The sequence below is a fragment of the Aspergillus multicolor genome, assembly GCF_047715735.1.
Source record: "Aspergillus multicolor strain CBS 133.54 unplaced genomic scaffold BDW74scaffold_1, whole genome shotgun sequence".
In the NCBI taxonomy this organism is placed as follows: Eukaryota; Fungi; Ascomycota; class Eurotiomycetes; order Eurotiales; family Aspergillaceae; genus Aspergillus; species Aspergillus multicolor.
This window is the reverse complement of record NW_027395952.1, coordinates 2,542,585-2,568,802: the sequence shown is the minus strand read 5'-3', so window position 1 is coordinate 2,568,802 and position 26,218 is coordinate 2,542,585. Positions and strand designations below refer to the sequence as shown.

The 26,218-nt window shown below is 44.1% G+C and overlaps 4 protein-coding genes across 4 annotated transcripts; 1 reads left to right on the top strand and 3 right to left on the bottom strand.

Moving 5' to 3' along the window:
* Nucleotides 1-1,978: 1,978 nt before the first annotated feature.
* BDW74DRAFT_184774 (uncharacterized protein) lies at nucleotides 1,979-3,580 on the bottom strand (the record flags this gene model as incomplete). Its single annotated transcript, XM_073730892.1, has 1 exon — nucleotides 1,979-3,580. The coding sequence occupies one exon, from the start codon at nucleotides 3,578-3,580 to the stop codon at nucleotides 1,979-1,981; it is 1,602 nt and encodes a 533-aa protein (XP_073590149.1).
* A 710-nt stretch (nucleotides 3,581-4,290) lies between these two features.
* BDW74DRAFT_8265 (uncharacterized protein) lies at nucleotides 4,291-5,499 on the bottom strand. The gene is made up of 4 exons (XM_073733827.1): nucleotides 5,276-5,499; nucleotides 5,006-5,173; nucleotides 4,870-4,935; nucleotides 4,291-4,781 (listed from the first exon to the last, which is right to left on the bottom strand). Exons 1-4 carry the CDS (start codon nucleotides 5,434-5,436, stop codon nucleotides 4,439-4,441), a joined length of 738 nt encoding a protein of 245 aa, XP_073590148.1. The 5' UTR covers nucleotides 5,437-5,499; the 3' UTR covers nucleotides 4,291-4,438.
* Nucleotides 5,500-6,516: 1,017 nt separating this feature from the next.
* Nucleotides 6,517-8,249, top strand: BDW74DRAFT_184772 (uncharacterized protein; the record flags this gene model as incomplete). Its single annotated transcript, XM_073730891.1, has 5 exons — nucleotides 6,517-7,419; nucleotides 7,477-7,662; nucleotides 7,714-7,820; nucleotides 7,874-8,013; nucleotides 8,066-8,249. The coding sequence occupies 5 exons, from the start codon at nucleotides 6,517-6,519 to the stop codon at nucleotides 8,197-8,199; spliced, it is 1,470 nt and encodes a 489-aa protein (XP_073590147.1). The 3' UTR covers nucleotides 8,200-8,249.
* A 7,173-nt stretch (nucleotides 8,250-15,422) lies between these two features.
* On the bottom strand, nucleotides 15,423-17,864 carry BDW74DRAFT_164913 (uncharacterized protein; the record flags this gene model as incomplete). Its single annotated transcript, XM_073726341.1, has 2 exons — nucleotides 15,423-16,324; nucleotides 16,448-17,864. The coding sequence occupies 2 exons, from the start codon at nucleotides 17,862-17,864 to the stop codon at nucleotides 15,423-15,425; spliced, it is 2,319 nt and encodes a 772-aa protein (XP_073590146.1).
* Between the last annotated feature and the right edge of the window lie 8,354 nt (nucleotides 17,865-26,218).

The window sequence follows — 26,218 nt, the reverse complement described above, 5'->3', positions numbered from 1 at the left end:
ATATGATTCCGGGCAGGACTTCGTAACCTTAGGTTAGCGGCGTAGGGAGGGTTCTAAACCAGAAGAATCGCTACTAACTACTATGCCAGTCAGGGGTAACTAGGCTAAATGAGTTGGTAAGGATTCATATCAATTCAGGCTATCCTGGGACAATCAGAATAGGACTTCATTCAATGATGGGTGTGAGTGGGCTTCGAAAGCTGAAAGATTGCTGTAGGTGTAGTCGCCCTATATAAGTCCAATCTCCATCCCAATGAAATGTGGTAACTTCGATTGACTCGTTTGATGGGATAGTGATGGAAGTTTGCAGCGATTAGGTGGATGCAGTGAAGCAGCCAAGACTGGAGGAAGTGATGTCCACGATCATCCATGTCGGGCCCACCTACATAACCGAGGAGGATCCGACTAGCCCTCTTCAATAGCCTAACTATGGGACGATGTGGGAGAAAAATGAGGGCAGGGTTTTGAAGCTTGTCTATTTTTCTTTCCAAAGGTTGCTTTCATACGGAGGATGTCTGAGAGCAATGCCATTGTGTGACATTGAGTTTGCATCGGGGACTTGTACATGGATATGGTGCTACCCTAATCACCCTCTACGTGGGCATATTAAGGTGTCCAATATTGAACAGAAATGACTTTTTGCAATTGGTGACCGGGTATTGAGTCTACTCCGGAGTAACCATGTTTAACTACAGGATATGGCATGCAGATCTAATTCCCCTTCTACAACAGAAATAAGATGAGATGATGCTGGATACTGCCATGCAGCACAACGCTCATCTTATATCAAACAGGACGATGCAGTGGAGTTGATCTTCCTGACCATCATGGAATCCACCGAGTGATCTTCGTGATCTACATCCCATCACCGCGACCCGATTCGGCGTGGCTATGGAGACAGATTGAATAGTGTGAACATGATCAGCGCCAGGCCGAGATTCTCCAGGAGTAATTGTGACGTATCCTCACCTCTCGATGTCTCATAAAGGTTGTCTTGTCTTATAAAAGAGACGAGAGACCCTCACCTGCTAGGGATCAAGTACAACCATATAAATCAAACCTCTGACAACGCCAGATGCCTGAACAACGAGGAACAAACACTTCAAAATGCGCTTCCTCAACGTCCAAGCCGTTGCAACCCTAGCACTAGCCCTCGCCCCCTCGGCCCTAACCCAAGACCGATGAGGATTACCAGTTCCTTCGCCCAGGATGGTCCGGAACCCTCCGAGAGACCGTCAACAACACCTGCCTAGATTATGACGCGAAGTTCACGAAGGACTCTACCTGCGCAGACTTCACCATAACCAACAACGTTGCCTTTAGCAGTGCACTGGGCGAATTGTTCTTCAATACAGAGGCCAACCCTGTCCGCGCTGAACTCGGGATTTCGTCAGACGACAAGCATTACAGCTGGGCTGCGGGTCGGGGGTTCGATCCTGACTATGTATGTTCTGTTTGACTTTGGCTTTTCCCTTTTCGCGTTGCTGTGTAAACGCTTGTCGTCAGCGCGCTTGGTATGCAGGATTTTGATCAATCAACTAACGGTGGCATTCGTATCAGCACGACATCAACCACGTTGAAGCCTCCCCGCTTGCTTGCTATGATGTCTCGGACCCAGATGGCATTAAATACCTCTATGGACCTGATTTTGTGAAGGGCGACGATGGGTCCTTGATTCCTGTGGCGGAGGATGAGGAGGTGCCGGAAGACAGCTTTCAACTTAAGTTCGTGTATTATTGAGACCTCAGCAGAGTGATTGGTGAGATGGGCTCAAACCTAAATGCTAAGCGATATTCATAAGAATGATATTGGCACTAAGATACCATTCTCTTGCCCCCAATCCTTTTCACAGTAGTTGGAGGAGGATTTTCCACGGCGTATACAGCACTATTCCATCGTATCCCATTTGAGGTACCCCGAGGTAGGCCTCAAATTGCATAGTAACGAAGCCCAGGTCCAGAGAAACATCACACTGCTCTTACTCGTCATTCCCGTGCTCAATCAACCATCCTTCCAACCTGCTAATCGTTCCTCTCTCAAACTCAACACGTTTTTCAAAATCGCGGATCCGGTCTTCGGCCATGGCTTTTGCCTGCACAGCATCAGGTGGGACTCGCTTGGCGAACTCGCTTGCTCTCTCGACCTCCAGCACCAGTGCTTTAATCTTCTCTTTGATCTTTCCGATCGACGTAGCTAAGTCCTCTTCATCAAGTGACTCTCTCCCACTCACATCCATGAATGTCTTGCCGGGACATAGCCGCTCCAAATCTGCCACTGCGGCTTCATACGCCGTTTGGAGTACATTGGCCTCCTTCTCCGCGATTCGGGCCGCCGCCTCCAGGCCTCGCGCATGCTCAGGATCTAAATCCCGGGCCTCTTCAGCCGACCGTCTGTCATCTCGGGCGGACCTTGTCTTATATTTGACGTCCTGACGGAGGAGTTCGGCTGCCCAGACAACCAAGTCATTGTCCTTGTAGCATACGCCCCTAGGACATCGTTGCGCAAAAGCCTCATCCGCGCTCTCGGCGTCCTCAACCACCCGCTGCAGCGCGAGGTCTGCTGACCAATGCTCGAACCTCGCAATCCATTCCTCATCCACCGAGTTTGCACTCTCAATGCGCTGCCGCTGCTCATCAACCTTCTGCGTGAGATACTCTCTCCAGTCTTGAAACTTCTTCACAGCCCGTCTGGGCTCCTCCGCATCATATCGCGCTCGGGAATGGGATTCAGCCCGCGCCTTGTCGACTTCAAAAGCATCTCCATCAAACGCATCCGGCCACCCGTTCTTGCGATATATCGCTCTCAGGTCAATCTCAGGGTCGTTCCATGTACTACCGGAATACTCCCCACCACCCGGTAAGACCACTAACTCACGATACCATTTGTTGATATCACTCAGCACATTGCCGGCTGGTCGAGATGGTATATGCTCGAAACAATTCTGATTCGTTCCCTCTTTAACGCCCTCATCCGGTTCCTGACCCTCAAAGAATGGATCCGTCGTCTCCCACCCTTCCTGATCTATAATCCAGATCCGATAGAGTCTGGCGTCGTAAATGATAACACTCCCATGGTTCCCCAGCCTCGAGAGCGCCGTCATCCACGGACGCATATAGGGACCATTCTCGGAGTCGAAGTCATCGCCTTCAGGACTCGCGTAGAACGGGTCCCGGTTTTCGTGCATGTAACCGGGGTCACGGAAATCGATGAATGTGCCGCCGTGCAAGAAATCGCTTACGCTGACGGATGGCTCGCCGATATAAGGCAGGATGCTGTAGAGGTATATGATTGTCGGGTCGAGATAGATGTTGTTGGAGGTGTAGAGGGTTTCTATGCTGGTAATATTATGCGGACCTCGTTGAATCGAGTCTGGGTCCAGATAGCGCATTTCAGCTAGTGTTTCATAGATATCAAGTAGTGAGGTTGCGACCTCGTGCGCCTGAGCTTTTTGCGTTGCTGTGGGTGAGGTTGGTGGGGTGGCGATCCCCGGCCGGACCTCGCGGAGATAGCGAAGGGCTTGTGGGATTAGGAGTGCTATTGCTACGGCAATAATACCGGCGTTCAGCGGTGATGGTGTCATCTTGCCATTTAATGCTGTTCATACCGAGTGTCCCTGGACATAACACCAGCGTGGCTTGTACGGAGGCCTATACGGACACTCGGGAAGAAACTCCATTTCCATGTAATAGTGTGTATTCGCCTAGAGTTCTGCTGGCAGAAAATTGAATACACCGTGGCCTGCTTAGTTTTACCGTACGGCTACTTATCCCAAGCATTATATAAAAATGCAAGCCAACACCCGGGTATTATACACAGCCTTTATAGCTAGGTAAAATAATAATATTTAAACATACCCTTATTATTATTAAGTTTTTTAATAATAATAAGCTTCTTAATCCTCCGCTAGCTAACCTAACCTTTACTAGTGACCTTTACTAGTGACCTTTACTAGTGACCTTTACTTTACTACAGGGCGCTTTAGTAGCCGGGTGCTAAATTACTTTACCTAGTATAAAGCCTAAGTAAAAAAATCTTTAAGGGGCCCTAAGAGGCGGTAGGCAAAGCGGTATATAGAGTCAGTATAATTTAGAGTTTTTTCCCTACTGTCCGTATAGGCCTCCGTAGGCTTGGGATGAATGGATAAATGCCTAGGCTGGCAGCCGAGGTAGAACTCTGCTGAGGAGATCTCACATGTCAAGCGCAGATAATGTAGGATAAGATAAGATATCGAGTTCGGATAAGATAAGGTAACTGGCAGCCAAGCCATCGTTGATGGTGACAGTCCTGAACCCTAAATCGACCTTGGGCTATCCAATCCATGGATCTAGCGCTGGAACCAGGAGATATTGCCGAGCCATTCGGGAAGCAGGGTCTTCACGGCCAGTTATCCGGTGTATCGGTATCTAAGCGTACCTAAGGTACATATACATTTATGCTATCAATAGGAAACAAGCCCATACCGCACGCTCGACCCCAACTCAAACGGCATCTTGACAATATGCATCAGGCACCTCTCCAGAACCTCCTCCTGCGCCAGTGCCTCGTGCCCATAGCGCTTCGCATAGAGGGCGAGAAAAGTGCCGGTCTCGTTCTGACTATCCGTCATCAATCCGGCAATTTCACGGCATAGATTGCTCGCATCGCCGGGGAGGTACGCGTCGCTGATTCGGGCGACGGCTTGTGCGAACGAGGGCAAGAAAAGGTGCAGCATGCTTTTCAGATACTCGTAGTCGTGGAAGGAGGCTTGGGTGAGGTTCGTTCGGCCCAAGGTCAGGATGACGCTATACAAGACCTATCAGATAGAGAGATGGGGGACGGGAAGGAATGCAGAAGAGGCCAAGGGCGAGAACTCAATGGGACAAGACATACACGTATAGAAATTGGTTTTCCTGCTCAATACCGGCACCGATATTTTCTACGGCTAATACTTGATCCCTTTGTAAAAGTTTAGCTGCCATCATGCCCTGTGTCGAAGAAATCATACTAGGACAGACGCAAGACTTACCGTCGTATTTCGGCGAAGAGTAATGTAGGGATTGAAGTATTTTGAAGTAGAGCCTGTACGAATAACCGAGCGGGTACGTAGGCATCTTGGTTACCGTCGACCCAATCCAATTTGCGGTTGACAAATCGGTACTGGGAGGTTGGTTGGTCTGGAGCGTTGTCGAACAGACTACATATAGCATTAACAAGAGAATCTAGATTTGACGCAAAGTCTCATTGGCGGGGAAAACGCTATGTGTATCTCTAGGAATTAATGGGCGTCTCGGCTTACATCTTTCCGTCCGGTCTGAGGACTACGACTTTCGCTTCGACGATAATCTCGTTCAGAGAAGGTATTGAAGCGTGGCCTCCGTGGAGGAAGAAATATCGCATAGACCCTTTGCCGCCAGAAGCATATAAAGGGTCGAGTGAAAGGCCCTCATCATGCTCCATGTTCGCAGGATGGTCAGGTTTGGATACTTGGACGGGGAAACTTTTTCAAGTGCGATTGGGTAGGAAAATGTGACATCTACTCCTATGGCACAGACATGCAGGAAATAAGGAGAGGATCAAGGAACACACGTGGTGCCATGTTCTATTTTTGGCGTTGGCAAGGAGGGGCCGCATATCATCATCCACAAGTCAGGGCAAGGGTTGTGGATCCCGACTCATGGGTCTTGGGAGTCGGAACCTCGGGGGTTTGGGTACGGCCCGGAGCAGGCATGACCACCCGTGGAAGTCCTGAAGCTTTAGAACCTATTATATCTCTTAAAAGAATGCCAGACATTATATCAGACAACATGCCTCTAACGCATCAAGTCAGGTTTATCTGAGCAGCGAACATCTAAAGACAGCCGTAGCTGTCAGGCATCCTGGTGTGATCCTTCCATCTGCCCTTTTCCAGAAACCATGCAGAAATATATTCTCAGGCGCCACTTCCAGATTGAATCAAATAAAGCCGCACCAGCTCCACAGGGCTATTCTGATATGTTCAACGCAGGCACTTAAATATTGGAGCCTCCACATTTAGAAGATGTTATAAGTTCGCTGCAGGGAAACAATCGGCGATATTAGTTGTCTGTTCAGAATCACAGGTAATATTGGCCCCAAATGACTACGGGTCTACAGGACATGCTTTCTAAGCTTACCGTTTCAAAGGCATTTAGAAAGAGTGAGATAATCTAGGGCCTGCAGGAGTTTATCTAGTGGCGGAAAACTGATCCCCATAACGAAAAGCATGATAGGTTCGCTATTACCATTATCTGCAGCATGTTCGATATGGGTGGCGACAACTAAACCATGTTGCGGCAAGTATATGAAAATACCCTTGATGCGGAGGTTCCGAAAGAGACTAACCAGCCTGCTAGCTATCCGATAGTACTGGTTGGTTGGACAGTAACGATGAGTCCTTATCGCGCCAATATCGCGCGACGATGTCGTGATGCACTAGATGATTGTAACGATTTATAAACCGAGGTAGATCTCGCCCCTCAATCCGACGAGACCTTGTAATTCCCGACATTCAAAGACATTATGGAGTCCCGAATTATACCAACGAAAGAACCCGACAGCAAAACAACTCCCCTTGCACCCCTCTCGCCTGCCAACAATGTCCCACCTGCACCCCGCCGCACCTTCCGCTCCTTCATCTGGGACACAGACACCCACCTCAAAACCCCCGAAGAACGGCGTCTCCTCCTGAAACTCGACATCTCAATCCTTAGCATCGGCTGCTTAGGTTTCTTTATGAAATACCTCGATCAGGGAAACCTCGCCAACGCCTACGTCTCCGGCATGCAGGAAGCGCTCTCAATGTACGGCAACGAGTACACCTACGCCGGAACGATGTACACGATCGCGTACGCGGTAATGCAGATCCCTAGTACACTGATCATCCAGCGCGTACGACCGAGCCTCTGGCTAGCGGGTATGGAAATCTGCTGGGGCGCTTTTACATTTGCGCAGGCGGGTTTAAAGTCTGTTCCCGAGCTCTATGCGTTTCGGTTTCTGGTGGGGTTCTTTGAGAGTTCTTTCTTTCCGTCGCTGCTTTATTTGTTAGGCAGTTGGTATACGAAGACGGAGCTTGCGAAACGGGTCGCGCTGTTCCATATGACGGCACCCCTGGGGAGTGCGTTTGGGGGGTATCTCCAGGCGGCGGTTTATGAGAACCTCAATGAGAGCCATGGGCTTGAAGGTTGGAGGTGGTTGTATATCGTCTGTGGGTGTATGACTGTTCCTGTGGGTATTGCGACGTTTTTTATTCTCCCGGATACGCCGTATAATACAAAAGTCTGGTTTTTGAGTGAGAGGGAGAGGGAGCTTGCAAAGGAGAGGGTTGAAAAAGCTGGGAAGGCGCCGCCTGTGAAGATTACGTTTAATACGATCAAGGGCATTCTCAGTACCTGGAAGTGGTATGCGTTTGTTGTTGGATATGTTGTGAGTACCCTCCTAACCCTCTTGCCCATGACTTCGAGTCATAATGACCATGAGCAGCTATATGGGTCGTCCTGCGGTGGCAATGGGTACTTCGGCATCTGGTTGAAGTCCGAGAACTTCTCTGTTGCTGAGCGCAATGTCATTCCCACCGGTACAAATCTAATCTCTGCAGCCTGTGTCGTCCTCTGGGGGTTTCTGTCGGATTATACTGGGAGCAGGTTTGCATTCGTTCTTGTACCCTTGGTATGTAAACGAATCCTATCAAAACAGAGTTAGTCGAGCTGATGGAATTAGATTTATGGTCTGATACCAAATGGAATCCTCGCCTTTTGGCCCTCGAGCCTCGCATTGAAGGAGTTCGCTTTCCTGACAATTGGAGCTCAGCTCATGACCGCTGTTTTGTATGTGGCTCATCCATTACATGCGATCAATCTCTTGATTCTAACCCTTGCAGTTACTCCTGGGCAAACGAGGTCTGCGCGGGCAACAACGAGCAGCGAGCGGTGGTCATCAGCAGCATGAATGGGTTCCAGTACGCTGTCGCCGCATGGCTGCCAATTGTCATTTTCCCGCAGACTATGGCCCCATCCTTTCGTAAGTGCTCTGTAATCTCCAGCAGGCACTTTGATCTGATATCTTTCCACAGGCTACGGTTTCCCTGCCACCTTCGGCCTCGTCATTGCGTCTATCATTGGTGTCATTGTGATTAGATTGTTCATCTGGCGAGATGAGCGGAAGACACAAAGGCGAGCGGTTGGAGACGAAGCAGGGGTGGTATAATGATGGCCTAGATAGTAGTGGTTTGATCCGGCGGGCCTCGCAAGTTGTGGGTTTGCGGGCGCGGGGGCATCACAAATGTTGTTGGAAGGAAGGGAGGGGGGATGACATCTAGACTTGGGACTTGATGGCCAGGACTTTTCACTTCAACCTAGGTTACTTGACTATCCCCGGGCGCTCCAGAGATTCAAGTCGGATTGCAATTCAGTAGTAGAATAAGTGAACATGGGCTTCTAAGTAGATTAAAGGTAATTAACCGAAGCACATATTGTAAGGGCCAAGACTAAAGTATTAAATTTGCATTGCACTAGTTAGTTGCATCGTCTACTTTGAATGTTGACCTTTCTGCTAGTTATGATGAACCTTCTCGGGTATCCTGATAAACTACGGCTAAGGACGACGGGGTACCGTTAAGTTCATACATGACGTCCCTTAGATACCTTTAGATATTAATGGATGTGAGTAATGCAACGAATGGCCATTCTTGGCAATTAGACGAATGAGATGGCTCCTAGACTGAGTGAAGTCTTCCCGAGGAAGGTTTGGCGGTTGATCAGAAATATAACCTTTTCAACTGACAGGAAGTCTCCCTTTTACTAGGTACCATGTTAGTATTAAAACTCTTATAAACCCCTTGACACGCCTCGTAAAAGGCGTTTTACGCGCGTCGAAATTCAAAAGTATTCCGTACCAGCAGGCGGACACATGCTTCGCACATGTATAGAGTGGGGTAATTTACTAAGGGATTATCGAGGACGCAGTCTACAGGAATACTCAGAAATAACCTTAGGGCCTCTGATGAACAACGTTAAAGACCTCTAAAGAGCGGCCGAAAGGCCTTCAAGTTCAGGACATGGTCTTATGTCGGAACCTCAAAGAAACGGTCTTAGTAACGTACTAAAAGTAAGCAGTCAATCAGAGAGCACTTTAGTAATATCCTTTGAGAAGAAAAAATTGCTACTGAATGACTAGGCACTTTATGTAACACAAGTGTATAACAGCACCAAATTAGGGGCTATTTTATGCAGTTAACTAGGTAGCTTTAAGCGTCACCTTTGCAGGGCTGTACCTGTACCACCTTGCATGATCTGCGGCCCGCCCCGCCCGCGTTGATCTACATTCGCTGCAACGCTGGGCCCACAGGGCTGGATAAGTCAGACTCATAAGCGATAGAAAAGCTAAGCTTTGCTTGCTAGACCACGAGGGGACGGATGACCGTATGTGACGAGTCAATTTTGCCACCCGTGGACACCGAATCTATTTATCTGAGAAAAGAATGAGGTAGAGGCAGTGTATCAAAAAGTCTGTTAGTGTACTCTACTCCGTCTATAGTATCATCATGCCAACTTGAAACCATACCCAGAGTACCCACCCATAGAAAGCACAAGATAAATGGAAGTCAACACCACACGATCCAAGGAACCCACCCCAAAAATCAATCTCACGACATCTCGCCCCGCGGCACATGAATCATCTCGTGCTCCAACCGATTATCATCCCTGTTGAAGACCTTCGGGCAGCCAGAATGCTGGCATTCAAAGGAGCCAGGATGTACGTGCTTGGTGAGAACATGCCTTCGTATATCGCCGGTTCGCTGGTAGAAACTTCGGTGTTGCGAGCCCCTCCAGCGGCAATGGAAGGGGCCGGTCCCGGCACCGAGCGCCCTATGAAAGAGGGCGTTAGACTAGGAAACTGGAAAGCCTGGAGGATTCATTACGGGGAGCTTAGGAGCTTACCGAAGGGTAAGATGTTGATCCTTGACATGTTTTGCCAAAACTTCTTTGGAGGTCTTTCTGGAGGTCGGCCAGAAAATGTCGGTGCATTCACTCCACTCGCATGCTCGTGGTTCATCCTGGGTCTATGCATTCAGCGGGACGGTCAGGTGATATGAATATAAAGCTATGTGATGGCTACGCCAAGCCAACTTGGGTGCGTTGATAGATTGACGTCGCGGAATCCTACCTTGCAGGGAAGTCGCTTGCATATTGAACGGCACGTGCGAGATATTCTGGTTTGTGTTGGGAGCGAAAAGTGAATCGTTCTCTCACGAGGGCATGTAAACAGGTTGCTGAAAAGCGGCAGAGCCCGGTTGCTGCTCCGTTAGCGGGTAGTTGGCTCCCAACACCGCATTCGGATAGCCAGGTGGAGTATTGAGGGTTGCTTCGGGGATGGAAAAAAATCAGCAGGTGCCATTGCTAATGATTGAGGGAGGTTGGCCAGGTCGTCGAGGTCCAGGGGCTCTGTGAGCATGTATCTCGGACCCAGGCGACATAAATCGCATACTGTGTACCTATACGGCTTGACACCGCATTAGCATGGTGTAGTGGGTGCAGACATAGCGCGTCAAGCAGGAGAATAATGAACTGATGCGCGGGGAGCGAGACAGAGTTGAAGGACAAGTGTGAGACGGGAATTAAGCGTGAAAAAGCTGGCATTTATAGCAACGAGCCCTACCTGCTCACCGTCCGTCTGAAGAGCCGTACGACTAAATATGAAAGGTGAACTCCTCGCCTTAGCCCGCATGCATCAGGCTGCCCACATGAGATGGCCTGCTACATGGTAAAGTTGGGCAATCTCCGCTCTGATTCCGATTCCCGATCGCCTTCGACTGGCTGGGGCCTGGGTCAGCACCTGCAGGTCGTTAGACCAGTTTTGATCGTCGATCTTTGCGGTGCCAAATGGCTGACATTGAATACGTATGTCAGAAATGCCATACCATTCTGAAGGGTTACATGGCAGTTGTTCTTTAGCCCAACAGAATCGCTACTCGGCCTTTCTCATGCTACCCTATCGATATGTCTGGTCGCTGGGGCGGCCTTAGTTCGTGGACTTTCACAAAGCCTCGATGCCGTCCAAGCTATTGGAAGCTCGTTCCGTAAAAAGATATCCCCGGTAAGGAAGGCGGCGGCGGAGGAGAATATTCAAGTTCAGGAAAATCCTCACCCCTCACCGTCCCACTCGAGCCTACGCCAGTAAATATTGAAATATTGAGTCCACCAGGCTGCAGAGGACGCGCGGATGGCACTACGCGTCCGAACAAAAATAAATCGTATGGATACGCCAGCGGCCCCCCGTTCTTTGTTCGCAGCTCTCGTTCCAGTGGAAGAGCTGAATGTTGACTTGGACGTCGGAGAATTTTGGAAAGCGCCAATGAAAAATCTGCCAAGGCTAATTGGGCGGAAGGGGCGTCGCCGGCAATGTCGCCGGCGATGAGGCTGGCAAAGTTTGGAGTTTTGGCAAGATCAATGCTGGGGACTAGAGGGCAGCTTGTGGTGCGGTAGTCGCTCTGAAGCAGTCGCTACGAAGGCATTGCAACATGGCGGAGGCCTAGCCTAACAGAAGCTGCACAGCGTAAGCGAGGACTCTATATAATCTAGGAAGAGTCTATCTAGCGTATCCCACCAACAGTCTGGTACCGTAAAACGATCGAGAAAGCGAAGTACTTACCGCGTGTATCGTTGCGCTGGATATCGAGAATCACGGAGCGCCAATGTCTGCTCCAAAGACTGAGACTGCAGAAGTCGCAACCTCGTCCGCTTTAGACGACACCGTGGCGGTCGCTCACGAGCGTTGAGTAAGTGTCTCGCCATATGCGGTTCTCCGATGACGTTACATGATTGATTGGGAGGAGAAGAATCGCCCCAGGGTTGGGTCTGAGGCGCTAATTATGCATCCTCTTTGCTTTTTTGACATGAACGGATTATGTCGAAACAAGGCTGGTCCCTCCACGAACACCCCTGTCAACGCTTGGCTTATTCACAGTACTCCACATAGGCGCATCCCGAACCAATAAATTCTAAGAGAGATTGTTCCTGTCGGGGAATTCTAACTGCGAGAACAACTGTGGACTGATTGCTCTGTTCACGCCATGCATTATGGCATACCGCTCATTCCCAAACTGTGCTGGCATGGCTTCGCGGAGATCAAGGCACGAGGACGATCCGAGATTCATGCTGTTTCCACAAGACTGTCCGCTTATCTCGCGCAGTCATGTCTCCCGATGATGTTGCAAACGGGGAGGTCCAGGTGCAGGAAGCGGCGCCCTCAAAGGGTCACTAACATGCTTACTGTCAAAACCACATTCTCTGACGTCACGTAGACTCCGCATGTTGATTTTTGGATGTCGCTTCACATAATCCCATGTTGGAAAGCGTCTGGTTTTCGGAAAGCGCCAACAACGCACGTTAGAAGTTCGAATGGTAGTTGGCATACGGCTGCAGGTGGTCGTCGGTGTTTGGCATTGTTGTTTGACTCGTTGGAGGAAATGCCCGGGCGGCGGTGGACGACGTGATATTGTGATGGTTAACAAATCACGTGCGGGCAGGGGTAGGATGTCACCTGAGGCAGAGAATTCTTAGTAATTCAAGGCCTCCAACTACCGAAGTCATAAGCCGAACAGGTTTGGATGTATCAAACCTCCAAACGGTAAACAAATTCGGCTATGAATGTTATTTACAGTACCTCTGCTTTTACCTATATAAAACTCCAAAGCATTCTTAGAACTAGAAGAATTTATCACGCTCTTTACCTTCAACATAATCCCTAGTATTTGATCAGTATTCCTAGCTAGTACGGTATTCAATGGGCCTGATATAGGAACTATGAAGCCTTTGAACCGTACTAGCTAGGAATACTGATCGAATACTAGGTATTATATAGAAGGTAAAGAGCGTAATGAATTCTTTTAGTTCTAAGAATGCTTTGGAGATTTTTATAGGTAAAAGCAAAGGTACTGTAAATAATATTTATAGCTAAATTTATTTACTATTTAGAGGTTTGGATACATCCAAACCTGTTTAGCTTATGAATTTAGTAGTTAAAGGCCTTAAATTACTAAGAATTCTCCGCCTCAGATGACAGGAACAATCTGTCGTATGCAGAAATTGGGTCAGGGTTCGAGGCCAAAATTGCCCAGCATACATAAGTAGTAAAAAGCTAGGTTAAAAGCTAAATTTTAGGTATTATCTTATAAAAAAGATTAATAATAAATATAAATTTATGAAATTAAAAAGCTATTTTTTATAAGAATTTTATTTATTCAAAGGGTATTTTTTAGGATTTAGTTTTTGATATGGTTTATACTTAATGCTTAGGAATTCATCGCAAGATTTAGCGACTTTGATAACTTAAATTTTGACGATCTTAAACTAGAATTATAAGCTTAGTAAAGTTTTTAAAAGCAAAAAGGAAGTTAATTACTTACTTATAACTTAGTCTATATAATTTATATAAAGAACTTCTAAGAAACTTGAGTATTTAACTATTGGCAACTTGCGCGTGTTTTGCGATTCTAGCCTCGAACCCTGACCTAATTTTTGCATATAACAGATGTAAATACTTTGCAGCCTTACTATCAAGGCCGCAGTGCAGCTGAAGGTTGGAACTGTCAGGGAACACGGCCAGCACGGACTGCTGTCAGCTAATAAATCTGCCTTACCAATACAATGTGACGGGCTGTCATGTTAGGAACCAGAGTTATTAATTATTTATATTAATTATAGTAATATAGTAGTATTAATATAATAACTTTTTAGCTATTATATTAATTAAAGCAAAGTAATATAATAAATTTAACTAGATATACTTATTAAAGTAAAATATTATAATTAATTTATTAAGTATTATATGTTTAAAAAACTATTTTTATAATATTAAATAATTTTAATTATTATTTATTATTTTTAAAAACTAAGCTACCCTACCTTTTAGTTTATATTTAGTCTTTTATATAAGCTCTTTAACCTTAATACTTGTACCTTCTACTCTTGCGCACAGAATATCCTTAAATCCCACCGGTTTAAGACGGATCGGCAGGCTTTATCTGACAGGAACGATCGATCATCCACGCATTCATAGCCTTCAAACTGAGTTTTTCACGCTCAAGTCGGAATCCTATGGGTAACACAACGGCGAATGCTCCTAGTATCCCATATACAGACCTAGTAAGTCCGGCCAATACCGTGGTTGACTATTATAATAGCAGCTATGAAAGACCTTGGGAGATATATCGACTAACAATAGAGACTGCAACCTGCAGATGCAACGACAAACCACACTACTACGAGCTCTCACGACGTCCACTTTCCAATAAAGAAATTGAGAATGGCCGAGCGTCGATCGAGAAAGTGCCAGCGTCCCGAAAGCCTCCGTCCAGCCGTACCTGCAAAGCAACTCGCGACGCGGTCCCAATCCCAGCAAAGCAACCACCGTAAAAGCGTAATCTAGGAAACAGACACCGGTAGCAACGATGAAGCAGGTGACATATATCACGACGGCGAGTCAGCCGGAGGAACGAACGACGAGGAGAGTTTAGACGGGGATAGCACCGAAGAGCAGGTCAGCGCTGACTATTGAGCACATTTGCGTATACCCATGCTAATGGACACTGGTTAGTCCGAATCCCAGGATCCAACCTGGACACGCCAGATCCAGACTCGGCGAGCACCTAATGACTCCGCATCAGACGTGGAGAGCGAGGAGCAAATGGAAGTCACCCCCGTCCGACGAAAAGCATTCCGGGCAAATCCCCAAATTCGCTCAAAGGGGCACAAGCTGCTGCGCCCGCTTGGACTTATTTCGGGAGAAGACCGACCATTTTCTCAGCAGAATGACAGCCCATCAAAGCAGTGGCAGTCTCTGGATAAAAAGTTTGAAGATCTGGCTCGGCACGTAGAAAGCGCCCAGGAAAGCGCCCAGGAAAGCGCCCAGGAAAGCGCCGCGAGGCGGGAAGAGAACTTGGTCGATTAGCTGAACGCGCGGAGTAATGCGTACGCCGAGCTCGAGATCCGCTACGAGGAGCTCATGAACAGGAATCAAGTATTTGAGGATATGCTCGATGCAGAGAGAAAAGGAAAGGAAACATACATGGAGGATATCGAAGACCTCACGGCGGAAAAGGAGAGTATGGGCGAAGAGTGGGACAGTATCGCACAAGAGAAGAGGAGGAACGCAGAGGATAGGATCATACAAGGAAACTGGAGGAGCTCGGCACAGTCTTTCAATATGCTGACAAGGTTTTGGGAGGTATGGTTGCGTGTTTTGAGGACTAGGGTTGGAGGCTGCAGTTCCAACGTTGGGGTCTACGGGCAAAGTCGGATGGGGTGTAGCAATGTTTTGTGCGAGCTTCAAGTACGGGAGGACAACATAACATGAAGAGAATGCTTATCTACCTAGTTAAAGATATAAATACAACAGAACCAACGAGCAGCCTATCCACATCAAGGAACTCAGATCTTCAGCGTCGCCGAACCCCTAAGATCAGAGTAGCTAGCGCCAACGGAAAACTTATACTCGCCCTTCGCAATGGCCCACTTCTGCGCGGCGATATCCCAGTAGCTCAGGTCGCGACGGCGAAGAGAGAAGGTAACATCAACCTCCTTGCCAACGGGCACATGGACCTTCTCAAATCCACGAAGGATACGAGTAGGCTGCGCAGCTTCAGTTGGGAACGAGACATACAGCTGGGCGACCTCCGCGCCATCACGCTTTCCAGTGTTGGAGATCTTGGTCGTGACCTTGACGACTTCATCAAAAAGGTCCCTGTTTCCGCCCAGCGCGCGTGGGCCAGAGGGATAGCGGGTTGCGAGGGCCTTGGGGGCGGTAACCTTAGCCTGGACGGCGCCGTACTTGAAGGATGTGTAGGAGAGGCCATGTCCGAAGTCGTAGCGGGGCGTAATGTTCTTGGCCTCGAACCAGCGATAGTCGATGTAGACGCCTTCGGTGAAGTCACATTCAGTGGTCTCGCAGATAGAGGCGGGGTAATCTGAGGCGTTCTTGCCGATCGTGTGCGTGAGTTTTCCGGAGGGGTTAACGTCGCCGTAGAGGACATCGCTGATGGCGAAACCGGATTCCTGGCCGAGGAGACCACCGTAGAGCACAGCCGTGACGTTGTCGTTCTCAATCCAGGATTCCATGAGGCGGGGGCCGACAGTGTTGATAACAACGATAGTGTTGTTACAGTTTTCGGCGACGGTGGTGACCATGGTGTCTTGGTCTTCGTTGAAAAGTTCGTTGCGGTCGGCGCCTTCACCGGCGAGGGCATTGAGGAAGACGACGCACGCGTCGGAGGATGAGGCATAGTTGGCGTAGCTGTGGGTGACACCTGTGCCGCTGCCGAGACCAGCCATGCCTCCACCGCCGCCGCCGCCCATATCACCACCACCACCACCACTCGGTGGGCTCCCACCACCCATGCCACCGCCGGAGCTTCCGCCGGGGAAGCCACCGCTGGAGGAGTTACCACCGGGCATACCACCGCCCATGCCACCACCGCCAGGGAATCCAGAGCTGGAGCTCTCAGTGTACGTATCGTTTGTGATCCACCAAAGCATACCACCATCTTCACGTTGACGAAGGGTCATGGCCAGCTGAGGTGTGATGACGTAGCTCGCGGATCCGGCACCGGAACCAGTCGGCGAGGTAAGATGGCCCTGGAAAGTATCGCCGCTCGAGCCCATGACGCTAAACTCAAGGTTCGGGCCGGCGAGTGGAAAGCCGGCGTGCGCACCGAAGATGGCGATCGAGTTGCCCTCAGTCAGGGGAAGACCAACATTCGCACCTGGTGTGTTCTTCAACAAGACGAGGGACTCAGTAGCGACATCACGAATGAGCTTCTTGTGGTCTTTCATCACGTGACGGTTGGCCGTTGTGTCGGCGACAGAGGGAGCAGGGTTCTTGTCGAGCCCGACATAGAAGTACCCAATGATATTGCGGATGGTAATGTCGTCCAGCTTCGCCTCCGTCAAGGTTCCATTGGCCAGACCGGCTTCAATAATGGAGTCGGACCAGTACTGGCTAGAGCCGTAGTCGAGACCGTTGTTTGCAGAGCCGAAGGAACTCTTCTGCCCGCCAACGTCTGGCATCACCATACCGGGGAAACCCATCTCGGCCTTGAGGAGTTCGGTGAGGGTGTGCTTGTTCTCGCATGCGGTTGTGCCGTTGACGTCGTTCATCGCGCACATGATGGCACCCATACCGGCGTGCACACCGTCAGCAAAGGGCCATGCGTAGAGCTCATGAGTTGCCTTGTCGCCCGCAACAGATGAGTAAGTAGTTCCACTCATGCCGCGGTTTGTCTCCTGCTCGTTGAGAATGAAGTGACGACCGACAGATATAACACCGGCATCGTTCTGGCCGGCAATGGACTGACCCATGAAGATACCAGAGAGATAAGGGTCGGGGGAGAAGGCTTCAGCCGCGCGACCACCAAATGGCGTGCGTCCGAGAGGACCGGGCTCGGGGCCATTGACAAGGTTGTAGCCGAGTCCGTAGAACTCCTTACCGGTGGCCAGAAACTGGTCGTAAGCGCGCGACGAGTTCCAGGTCATAGCAAGGGCGTTACCGAGAGGGAATGAGGAGACGTAGTAGGCCATGTTGACACCGCTCATGCCGTCTTTGCTCTGCAGTGCGTCCCAGACGCCGTCCACGGAACCGCCAGTGATGATGGAGACTTTCTCGGTAGTATTGAGGCCGGAGACGAGTTGCTTGGCCTTGGAGTAGGCGGATTGGTACGCGCCTAGGTTCAGGGTTCCAGACGAGAGGAGCGCGGACGCTGAACTCGAAGAATTCGTGCTGATGTGCACATGCGCATGGGCGTTAGTATGGGCAGCAGCAAAGGCTCCTCCAGGGAGTGCTGCTGCTGCGAGCAGAGTGAGGTCGGTGAACCTCATACTGCTGAAAAAGAGAAAGAAAGTAAAGACGTAGTGTCTCAAATGAGAGTCAGAAGAAAGAGCGTAAACGCACGACACTGAGGTGCGGAAAAGGATTGTATAGATCAGTGGGTGGATGATAGGTAAGAATAAGGTGCTGTCACTGGGTTTTTATTTCGACATCGGCCCGCGAGCACGGAGGCGGTTTACGTAGGCCTCGTGGAATTCTGCAACCTCAACCAGGCAATGATTGACGTTCCTCGGCCCATAGCTTAAATTACCCTTCGAGAACCTCAGAAGAAACGTTGGTTGCCGCAACCCAGTGCCACCTCGGAATTGTCACTTCTGCAAATCCGAGATGGAGGTACAGATACTTCGGCCCGTTGCCCGAAGGCGGCAACGGCATACCTCCAGGGAAGGGAACGCGACCGGCGCCGAAGGGACTCGGCGAAAGGGTCCAGGGGTAGGTGCTCCGTATATTTGGGGACACAGCAGAGCGTGGCGCACTCGGAGGCTGAAAAACCAAAGAACACCTGTAGAACCATGATCAACGTGGATATCGCTGTCAACGGACGGTGACACAATCGTCAGGCTCCATGATTCAGGCCTTTTCGAAGCTGTCGTAAGAAAGGGTTTCGGACCAAGTTTCGGGGGTCCTCATTATCAGATTCTTATCGTCGCCCCACTCAAACATGTCGAATCGTCGTCACGAGGTCCGGAAAAGCCGTCTTGCTCTGATGATTGTTGCGCCTTGTCCATTTCCTTACTTCCGCCCGCGTAGCGTAGGATCGGGTAGAAGACGGTATATATTGAGGCTTGGGCTTCGAATGAGGATGTAGCACTACAAAATGCTGAACTCATTAGCATGCTGTTCCTGACTCAGTGTGCCTGAACTCGGAAATCCCGACCTTGACTTGCTCCACATCGCTCCAAGGTACCCTAGAAACACGTGAGACGTCGATCTGAAACGCAGTACGCCGAACGGGGATGCCACGACTTAGTCCCAGCAACTCCTAAGTATGACCGCAGCTTGCTTGGAGATTGAGACAGAGTTATGAGAATGCGAATTGTGTATCACCGAAAGCAAGGTCTCGGTCTGGATGGTGGTGGTGCGGATGTTTGTGTTGGATTTAACTTGGAGAAATAAGAAGTCGCGTTCCGGTCCGAGTGTTTTTCCACCACGTGGGCGGTCTCTTTGGCTCACGTGTTCGCCCCGAGCTTTACGCATCAGGCTTCGAACCTCTGCCGGTTCGGGCGTCAGTCTCGCAGGCTTGGTGGGAGATCGGTTGGGTGGCAACAGAGGAGAAGTGTAACTCGCTTGGTGTCTCTCGTAAGAGCCATAAGCATTGTATCAGTCCTTGGCATTTGAGCTCTAAAAATTGTGTGATCGCCGAGATAGTCAATATTGGACTTACCCAAAGGTCAAAATATATATATCGCAAGATCCTGTCCGGTCTTTTGAAGCCTCTTCACCATTCCCCAAGGCGCCTTTCAACTTTGATTAGCCATTACCCACACTGACAACGACAGGTACACTAAACTCAAATGACCCCTGCGAAGAAGAAAATCGATGAAAGCAAAGCTTGCAAAGGGTCAGTGCACTTCCTCAGTCAGCACTAATGTCAGATAAAGCCTGCCGATCCGTCTTAAACCGGTGGGATTTAAGGATATTCTGTGGGCAAGAGATAAAGGTACAAGTCTTAAGGTTAAAAAGCTTATATAAAAAACTAAATAAAAATTAAAAGGTAGGATAGCTTAATTTTTAAAAATAATAAATAGTAACTAAAACTATTTAATACTATAAAGATAGTCCTTTAAATACATGGTTTTTATTAAATTATTTATTTAATATTTTAGACTAGTAATATAATATTTTAAATTAATAAATTAATAATATTATATTACTAATATGATTATAATTTTTTTCCTAGACTAGCATTATACCTTTAATATAATTAAGGCAGATTATCCTGTGATTCTAGTTCCTAATATAATAACCAGTTATACCATATTATTATAATAAATTTATTAGCTAATATTAGTCCGCGCTGGCCGTGTTCCTTAATAATCCCCCTTTCTTGGGGTTTTTATCCCTAAAGATCCTTTAAGTAGCGCGGCTTTTATAAGTAAGTTTTATTTAACACTTAAATACTTTCTTATAGGTTATTATTAACTTTTTTAGTATAGTAGCTTTTTCTGGTGTAAAGAAGACCCTTTATAAATAAATCACTAATAATAATTTTATAATAGTATTTTCTTATACCTAATGCGCCTGTTTATAAAAGTCTTGCATTAAATTTAATCCTAATAATTATTATAGCAAATATGTTTATACTGGGAATTATAAATATGTTAATTCTAACTTAATATTTTCTAATAGTAAGTGGCGGAAGTTGGTTACAGCTTAAAATAAAATTAAGGAAAATGAGGAATAATTACTTAATAAATTAATTTATTTTTATAAATAAAAGTAATTACTAAAGCAGCATGCAGGCGACTTTATTACTTATAATTATAAAAAAATTATAAAGCTTGAAAAGCTTAAGAAAGAGAAGCAGAAATAAAAAGAATTTAAAAAGTTTTTAGTATAAAGCTAGTTAGCTATTATATTAAGTAGTAAGGGCTTTTTTATATAGGCTTTTCTTAGTAAGGGTTAGGCTGCTAAGGTGTTTTCTCTGCCTTTGCTAAATAGCTTTTTTTAACTATTTCCTTACTAAAATTTCTAAATCTTTTTAGGGTAGTTAAGATACCTGACTAGTTTTTATAAATTATTTTTTATAAGTAACCCTTTTAGTAAATAAAGTATTAAATCTAACCCTTATATATTTATTAGTTTAGGATTTATTTAACTTTATACTTTTTATTAGTATTAGTTACTTTATTATAGTTATTTTCTGGATTTAGTGTTAGTTCTAGTAATAAGATATAAAACACTAGGTATACTTATATTTATACTAGTAATAATAGGTAATAGTTATTATTAATAAGTTTTTTTTTTAATTTTAAATAGCCTATATTTTACTATATTAAGTTTATTACTTAGTTATTTACTCTTAATATTAAAACTTTTTTTCCTATTATTTATTATAAAAGATAAATTCTCTCTCCCTTTTTAAAAAGTGGCGTGTCCTTACACTTTTAATTATAATAAATTTTTTTTAGCCCACCTAATATCTTATGCAAGTAATTTATATAGTATATTTAAGTGCTTAATTTATATTAAGGCTAATTTTAATCTTCCTTTAGCTTGTAATAATATTTATATTATCCTTGGGTTTCTTTCTAAGTTTACATAATAGGGCGAGATGTTTGTCGTGGTATTTTTTGTGTTATTAATAGTAAACTATGCCATTAGTAGTATTTTAACCTAATTATCTTGGTTCTAGTTAAGGTAGTGTTATAAGTATTACTTAATTAACTATATTATTTTTTTGTTTGTTTGTTGGTTTATTAATAATTTATAGTTAATATATCTTAACTTATTCCACATGCTTTTATAATTGTTTCCTAAAATTTAAACATGAATAGTTTATCTTTATTAGATATAAATCTTTTTAGTAGTTTAGTTTAAATAAATACTTCTTGTAGTGTTAGTAGCGCTAGTTTTTTATAGTAAGATTCTTTGTAACTGGTCTAATAATTGTGTATTTTATAAATATATATATAATAATAATTATATTAGTATAGGTAAGTCCTATAATAGTGTAACGGCCTAGGATATAGAGCCAGGTACGAAGCAGAACACTAGGGAAAAGGGGCTGGAACGGTGGTTAATCTCTAGGTCGCATATTACAAAGACTAACTCTTGGCTAACTAAGATACACTGAGGGTTAGCCTTAAATATATAAAAAGAATTAGTTATAATATTACTATGTTTTATTTTTTTTATATTATTAAACCTTTTTTATTATCTAAGGCTAATAATTCTGCCTGCTCCTGAAAAGATTAACCTTAATTTATAAATAATATTAAGAATTTTGTATTAGGTTCTTTTATATTTTTTAATAACTTTATTTTACTTTCTTTTTAGTACTTTGTAATTTAATACTTAAGATTAAGATATTTATAATAACTTTTATTTATAAGGGATTTATCTGGTGTTACCTTGTTAGTATTTAAGTTTTATATTAAGATTATTTAAATAGTATTATGCGTTATTATTTTAACCATAAATAAAATAAAGGGATAATTTAAATATAATCTAGCTAAGAATTATTATTATCTTTATTAGGTTATATTTAGGTTTAAGAATTATTATTATAATAATAATTTTCATGCAGGTAGCTAAATATAAAATAATAATTTCTTTTTTTAACCCCTCTTCTTCTCTTTTTTATATTCTTTCTAAAATAAACATATCCTGTTTTCATTTACTTCACAAGCGTTTTTATCTTAATTTTATTATTAATCTTTTTTATTTCACTATTATTATGGCCCTAAAGCGCAAGAGAGATATTATTAAGACTCTGGTTATTTTAAAAGTTTACTAGTGCCTTTATTATTTTTATACCACTTTAGTGGTAATAAACCCTAAAAATGCCTTTAAACCCTTCTTAATTAACTATATTATAAACATAGTCTTTTTTATTTTATATTACCAGTGCTACAAGAAAAATAATACCTATAAGCTAGTAAATACCCCCCTATTTTATATTATTTAGGTACTAATACGCAAGGTCTTAAATTAAATTAATAATAGTAGGTAACACTGCTAATCTGGCCAGCCTCTTAGCCTGGTACCACGGGTTTTGGCCCCGACCTAATGGCGAAGAGGCTAAGAAGAACAAGATAACTTAAAATAATAAATTACTGCTTAATATTTACTAAGTAATGTTTTACCTCCTTAAAGCCTTTAAATTTACTAAAAAGGCATATAAAAAAGAGTTTAGTCTAGTAATAAAGACTAAGAAGGATTTTAGTAAAAATATTATATAATATTATAAAAAAACTTTATTATATTATACCCTTTTTTATTATATTCTAGCTCTAGATTACTTAGCCTTTAAAAAGGAGAATACTACTTGTGTTATTAATACCTATTTTTATTTTATTAAGGGTAATAGTGATTTTACCCAGTAGATTATAATAAAAGGGCGCTTTTTTACTAAGATTATTAAAATAATTTATAACTTTTATCTTAAGAAAAAGGACATTATAATCCGTGTTAAGAAGGTAAAGGTCTTATTTTTTATTTTTATTTAGGATATTTAGGCTTTATTTTAGGCCTTTTAGTTATTTTTACTTTAGGTTTTATATATATTTAGTACACAGCAGTAATACCCTCTGTTCTTGCTCCTTAGGAGCTTAAGATTTATTCTACTTTTAGCTACCTTTTAGCAAGCTCGCTTTATTATTATTATTTTTTTTAAAAAAGTTTTTATATTATTATGCGGTTGCCGCGGTGGCTTCCTGGCTCTGTTTAAGGTTTGTCCCCTTTAGTAAACAATACTTTTCTACTTTCTTTTTAGTGCTTTTCCTTTTATAGGGGCTTGTAGATGTAAGGCCCATGACATTGTACATAGCCCTTCCACAAGAACTTAGAGATATCCGCGGAGGATCCTCCGCGGATAGGCTGAGTCAGCACTCGTGCTGACTCAGCGCGCACAGAGGATAATGTAATTCCCGGTTGTTCCGCCCACCCCGGTTGATCCGCCCACCCTTCCAAAATTTCTCGCGTTAAATTATTAAAGCTATTCAAACAACCACCATGCCACTAAAACCGCGTTAATCTTGTTAAAATTTAGTTAAGCAAGAGGGGAGGATCTAACTTGCTATACAAGCTTTAAAAAAACACGAGATCTTAAGCGCTTGTCGCGCGGTAGATATTTATAATATGCCGTGCTTTATACTCTGGGATTACCTTAAGGGACATGAATTTTAAGTAAAACTCTGTAATTACTTATTCTAACTCTTTAAGAATTAGGAAGAGGCTTTGGTAGATTAGATTATTAATAAAAATACACGTGGAGTTGCTTTAAGAGTCTCGCACGTGCAGTAAATAGCCTATCTTCTTTTTTAAGAAGGTTTTATAATCCCCCCTAAGCCACTAAGCAAGAACTAGGTTACTAACTTTATTAAGTGCTATAAGAGAGTTAAAAGTTGATTTACATGCAAGTATAACTATTAGCGTGCCCTTTGTAAGAATCCTAAGGCCATGAAAGAATGATTTAATAACCTACAAGTGCTGCGAGAAAAGCACGGTATTTAGCTTTAAGATATTTATAATTTTAATAAAACTGGCTTTGCTATGGGCCTAATTATAACTACACGGGTTGTTACAAGAGCTAAGATGCTTGGTAAGCCTTATCTTATTTAACCAGGCCAGCAAGAATGGGTCACTTTAATTAAGTGTATTAGATTAACGGGATTTGTGGTTCCACCTTGTATTATTTTTAAAGAAAAGGCCTATATTAAGGGATGGTTTGAAGAACTAGGCTTCCCAGGAGACTGGAGGATTAAATTAAGCGCGAATGGTTAGATCACTAACCAGATAACCCTCCGGTGGCTTGAAAAGTGCTTTATTCCTTATATAACTAAGCGGATAATTGGGAGTTATTAATTACTTGTTTTAGACGGCCATGGTAGTTATCTAACGCCTAAATTTAACAAAATTTATAAGGATAATAAAGTTATCTGTATCTACATGTGTAACGGCCTAGGGTATAGAGCCAGGTACGAAGTAGAACACTAAGGAAAAGGGGGTGGAACAGTGGTTAATCTCTAGGTCGCATATCATAAAGACTAACTCTTGGCTAACTAAGCTATACTAAGGGTTGGCCTTAAATACATAAGGAGAATTAGTTATAATATTACTATGTTCTGTTCTCCCTATGTTATTAAACCTCCTTTGCCGCCTAAGGCTAATAATTCTGCCTGCTCCTGAAAAGATTAACCTTAATCTATAAATAATATTAAGGATTTTATATTAGGTTCTTTTATATTTCTTAATAACTTTATTTTACTTTCTTTTTAGCACTTTGTAGTTTAATACTTAAGATTAAGGTATTTATAATAACTTTTATTTACAGGGGATTTATCCGGTGTTGCCTTGTTAGTATTTAAGTTTTATATTAAGATTGTTTAAATAGCATTATGCGTTATTATTTTAACCATAAGCAATATAAAGGGATAATTTAAACATAATCCAGCCAAGGATTATTATTATCTTAATTAGGTTATATTCAGGCTCGAGAATTATTATTATAGTAATGGTTTTTATGCAGGTAGCTAAATATAAAATAATAATTTCTCTCCCTTAACTTCTCTTCTTTTCTTTTTTATATTTTCTCTAAAATAAACATATCCCATTTTTATTTACTTTGCAAGCGTCTTTATCTTAATTTTATTATTAATCTTTTTTATTTCACTATTATTATGGCCCCAAAGCGCAAGAAAGATATTATTAAGACTCTAGTTATTCTAAAAGTTCACTAGTGCCTCTGTTATTTTTATACCACTTTAGCAGTAATAAACCCTGAAAACACCTCTAAACCCTTTTTAATTAACTATATTATAAATACAGTCTTTTCTATCTTATGCCGCCAGTGCTACAAGAGAAATAATACCTGTAAGCCAGTAAGTACCCCCCCATTTTATATTATTTAGGTGCTAATACACAAGGTCTTAGACTAAATTAATAATAATGGGCGACACTACTAATCTGGCCAGCCTCTTAACCTGGTACCACAGGTTTTAGCCCCGACCTGATGGCGAAGAGGCTAAGGAAGATAAGATAACTTAAAACAATGAGTCGCTGCTTGGTATTCACCAAGCAATGTTTCACCTCCTTAAAGCCTTTAAATCCACTAAGAAGGCATATAGAAAAGAGTTTGGTTTAGTAATAAAGACCAAGAAGGATCTTAGCAAAAATGTCATGTAATACTGTGAGGAAACTCTGTCGCGTCGTGCCCTTCTCCATCATGTTCTAGCTCCGGATTGCTTGGCCTTTAAGAAGAAGAATGCTGCTCATGTCGCCAACACCTATCTTTATCTCGTCAAGGGTGACAGCGGTTTCACCTAATAAACCATGGTAAAAGGGCGCTTCTTTACTAAGGTTATTAAGATAATTTATAACTCCTACCTTAAGGAGGAAGATATTACAGTCCATGTTAAGAAGGTAAAGGTCTTGTTTCTTATTTTTATTTAGGATATTTAGGCTTTATTTCAGGCCTTTTAGTTATTTTTACTTTGGGTTCTATATATATTTAGTACGCGGTAGTGATACCCTCTATTCTTGCTCCTCAGGAGCTTAAGATTTATTCTACTTTTAGCTGCCTTTTGGCGAGCTTGCTTTATTATTTTAAAAAGTTTTTATGTTATTATGCGGTTGCCGCGGTGGCTTCCCGGCTCTGTTTGGGGTTTGTCCCCTCTAGTAA

Bases quoted from the DNA above. Each gene is read 5' to 3' on its own strand.
- BDW74DRAFT_8265 (XM_073733827.1), bottom strand. From the start codon at position 5,436: ATGGAGCATGATGAGGGCCTTTCACTCGACCCTTTATATGCTTCTGGC. The intron at 4,936-5,005 runs GTAAGTCTTGCG...ACTTTTACAAAG, and splicing joins CTCTTCGCCGAAATACGACG to GGATCAAGTATTAGCCGTAG. The intron at 4,782-4,869 runs GTATGTCTTGTC...GGTCTTGTATAG, and splicing joins GAAAACCAATTTCTATACGT to CGTCATCCTGACCTTGGGCC.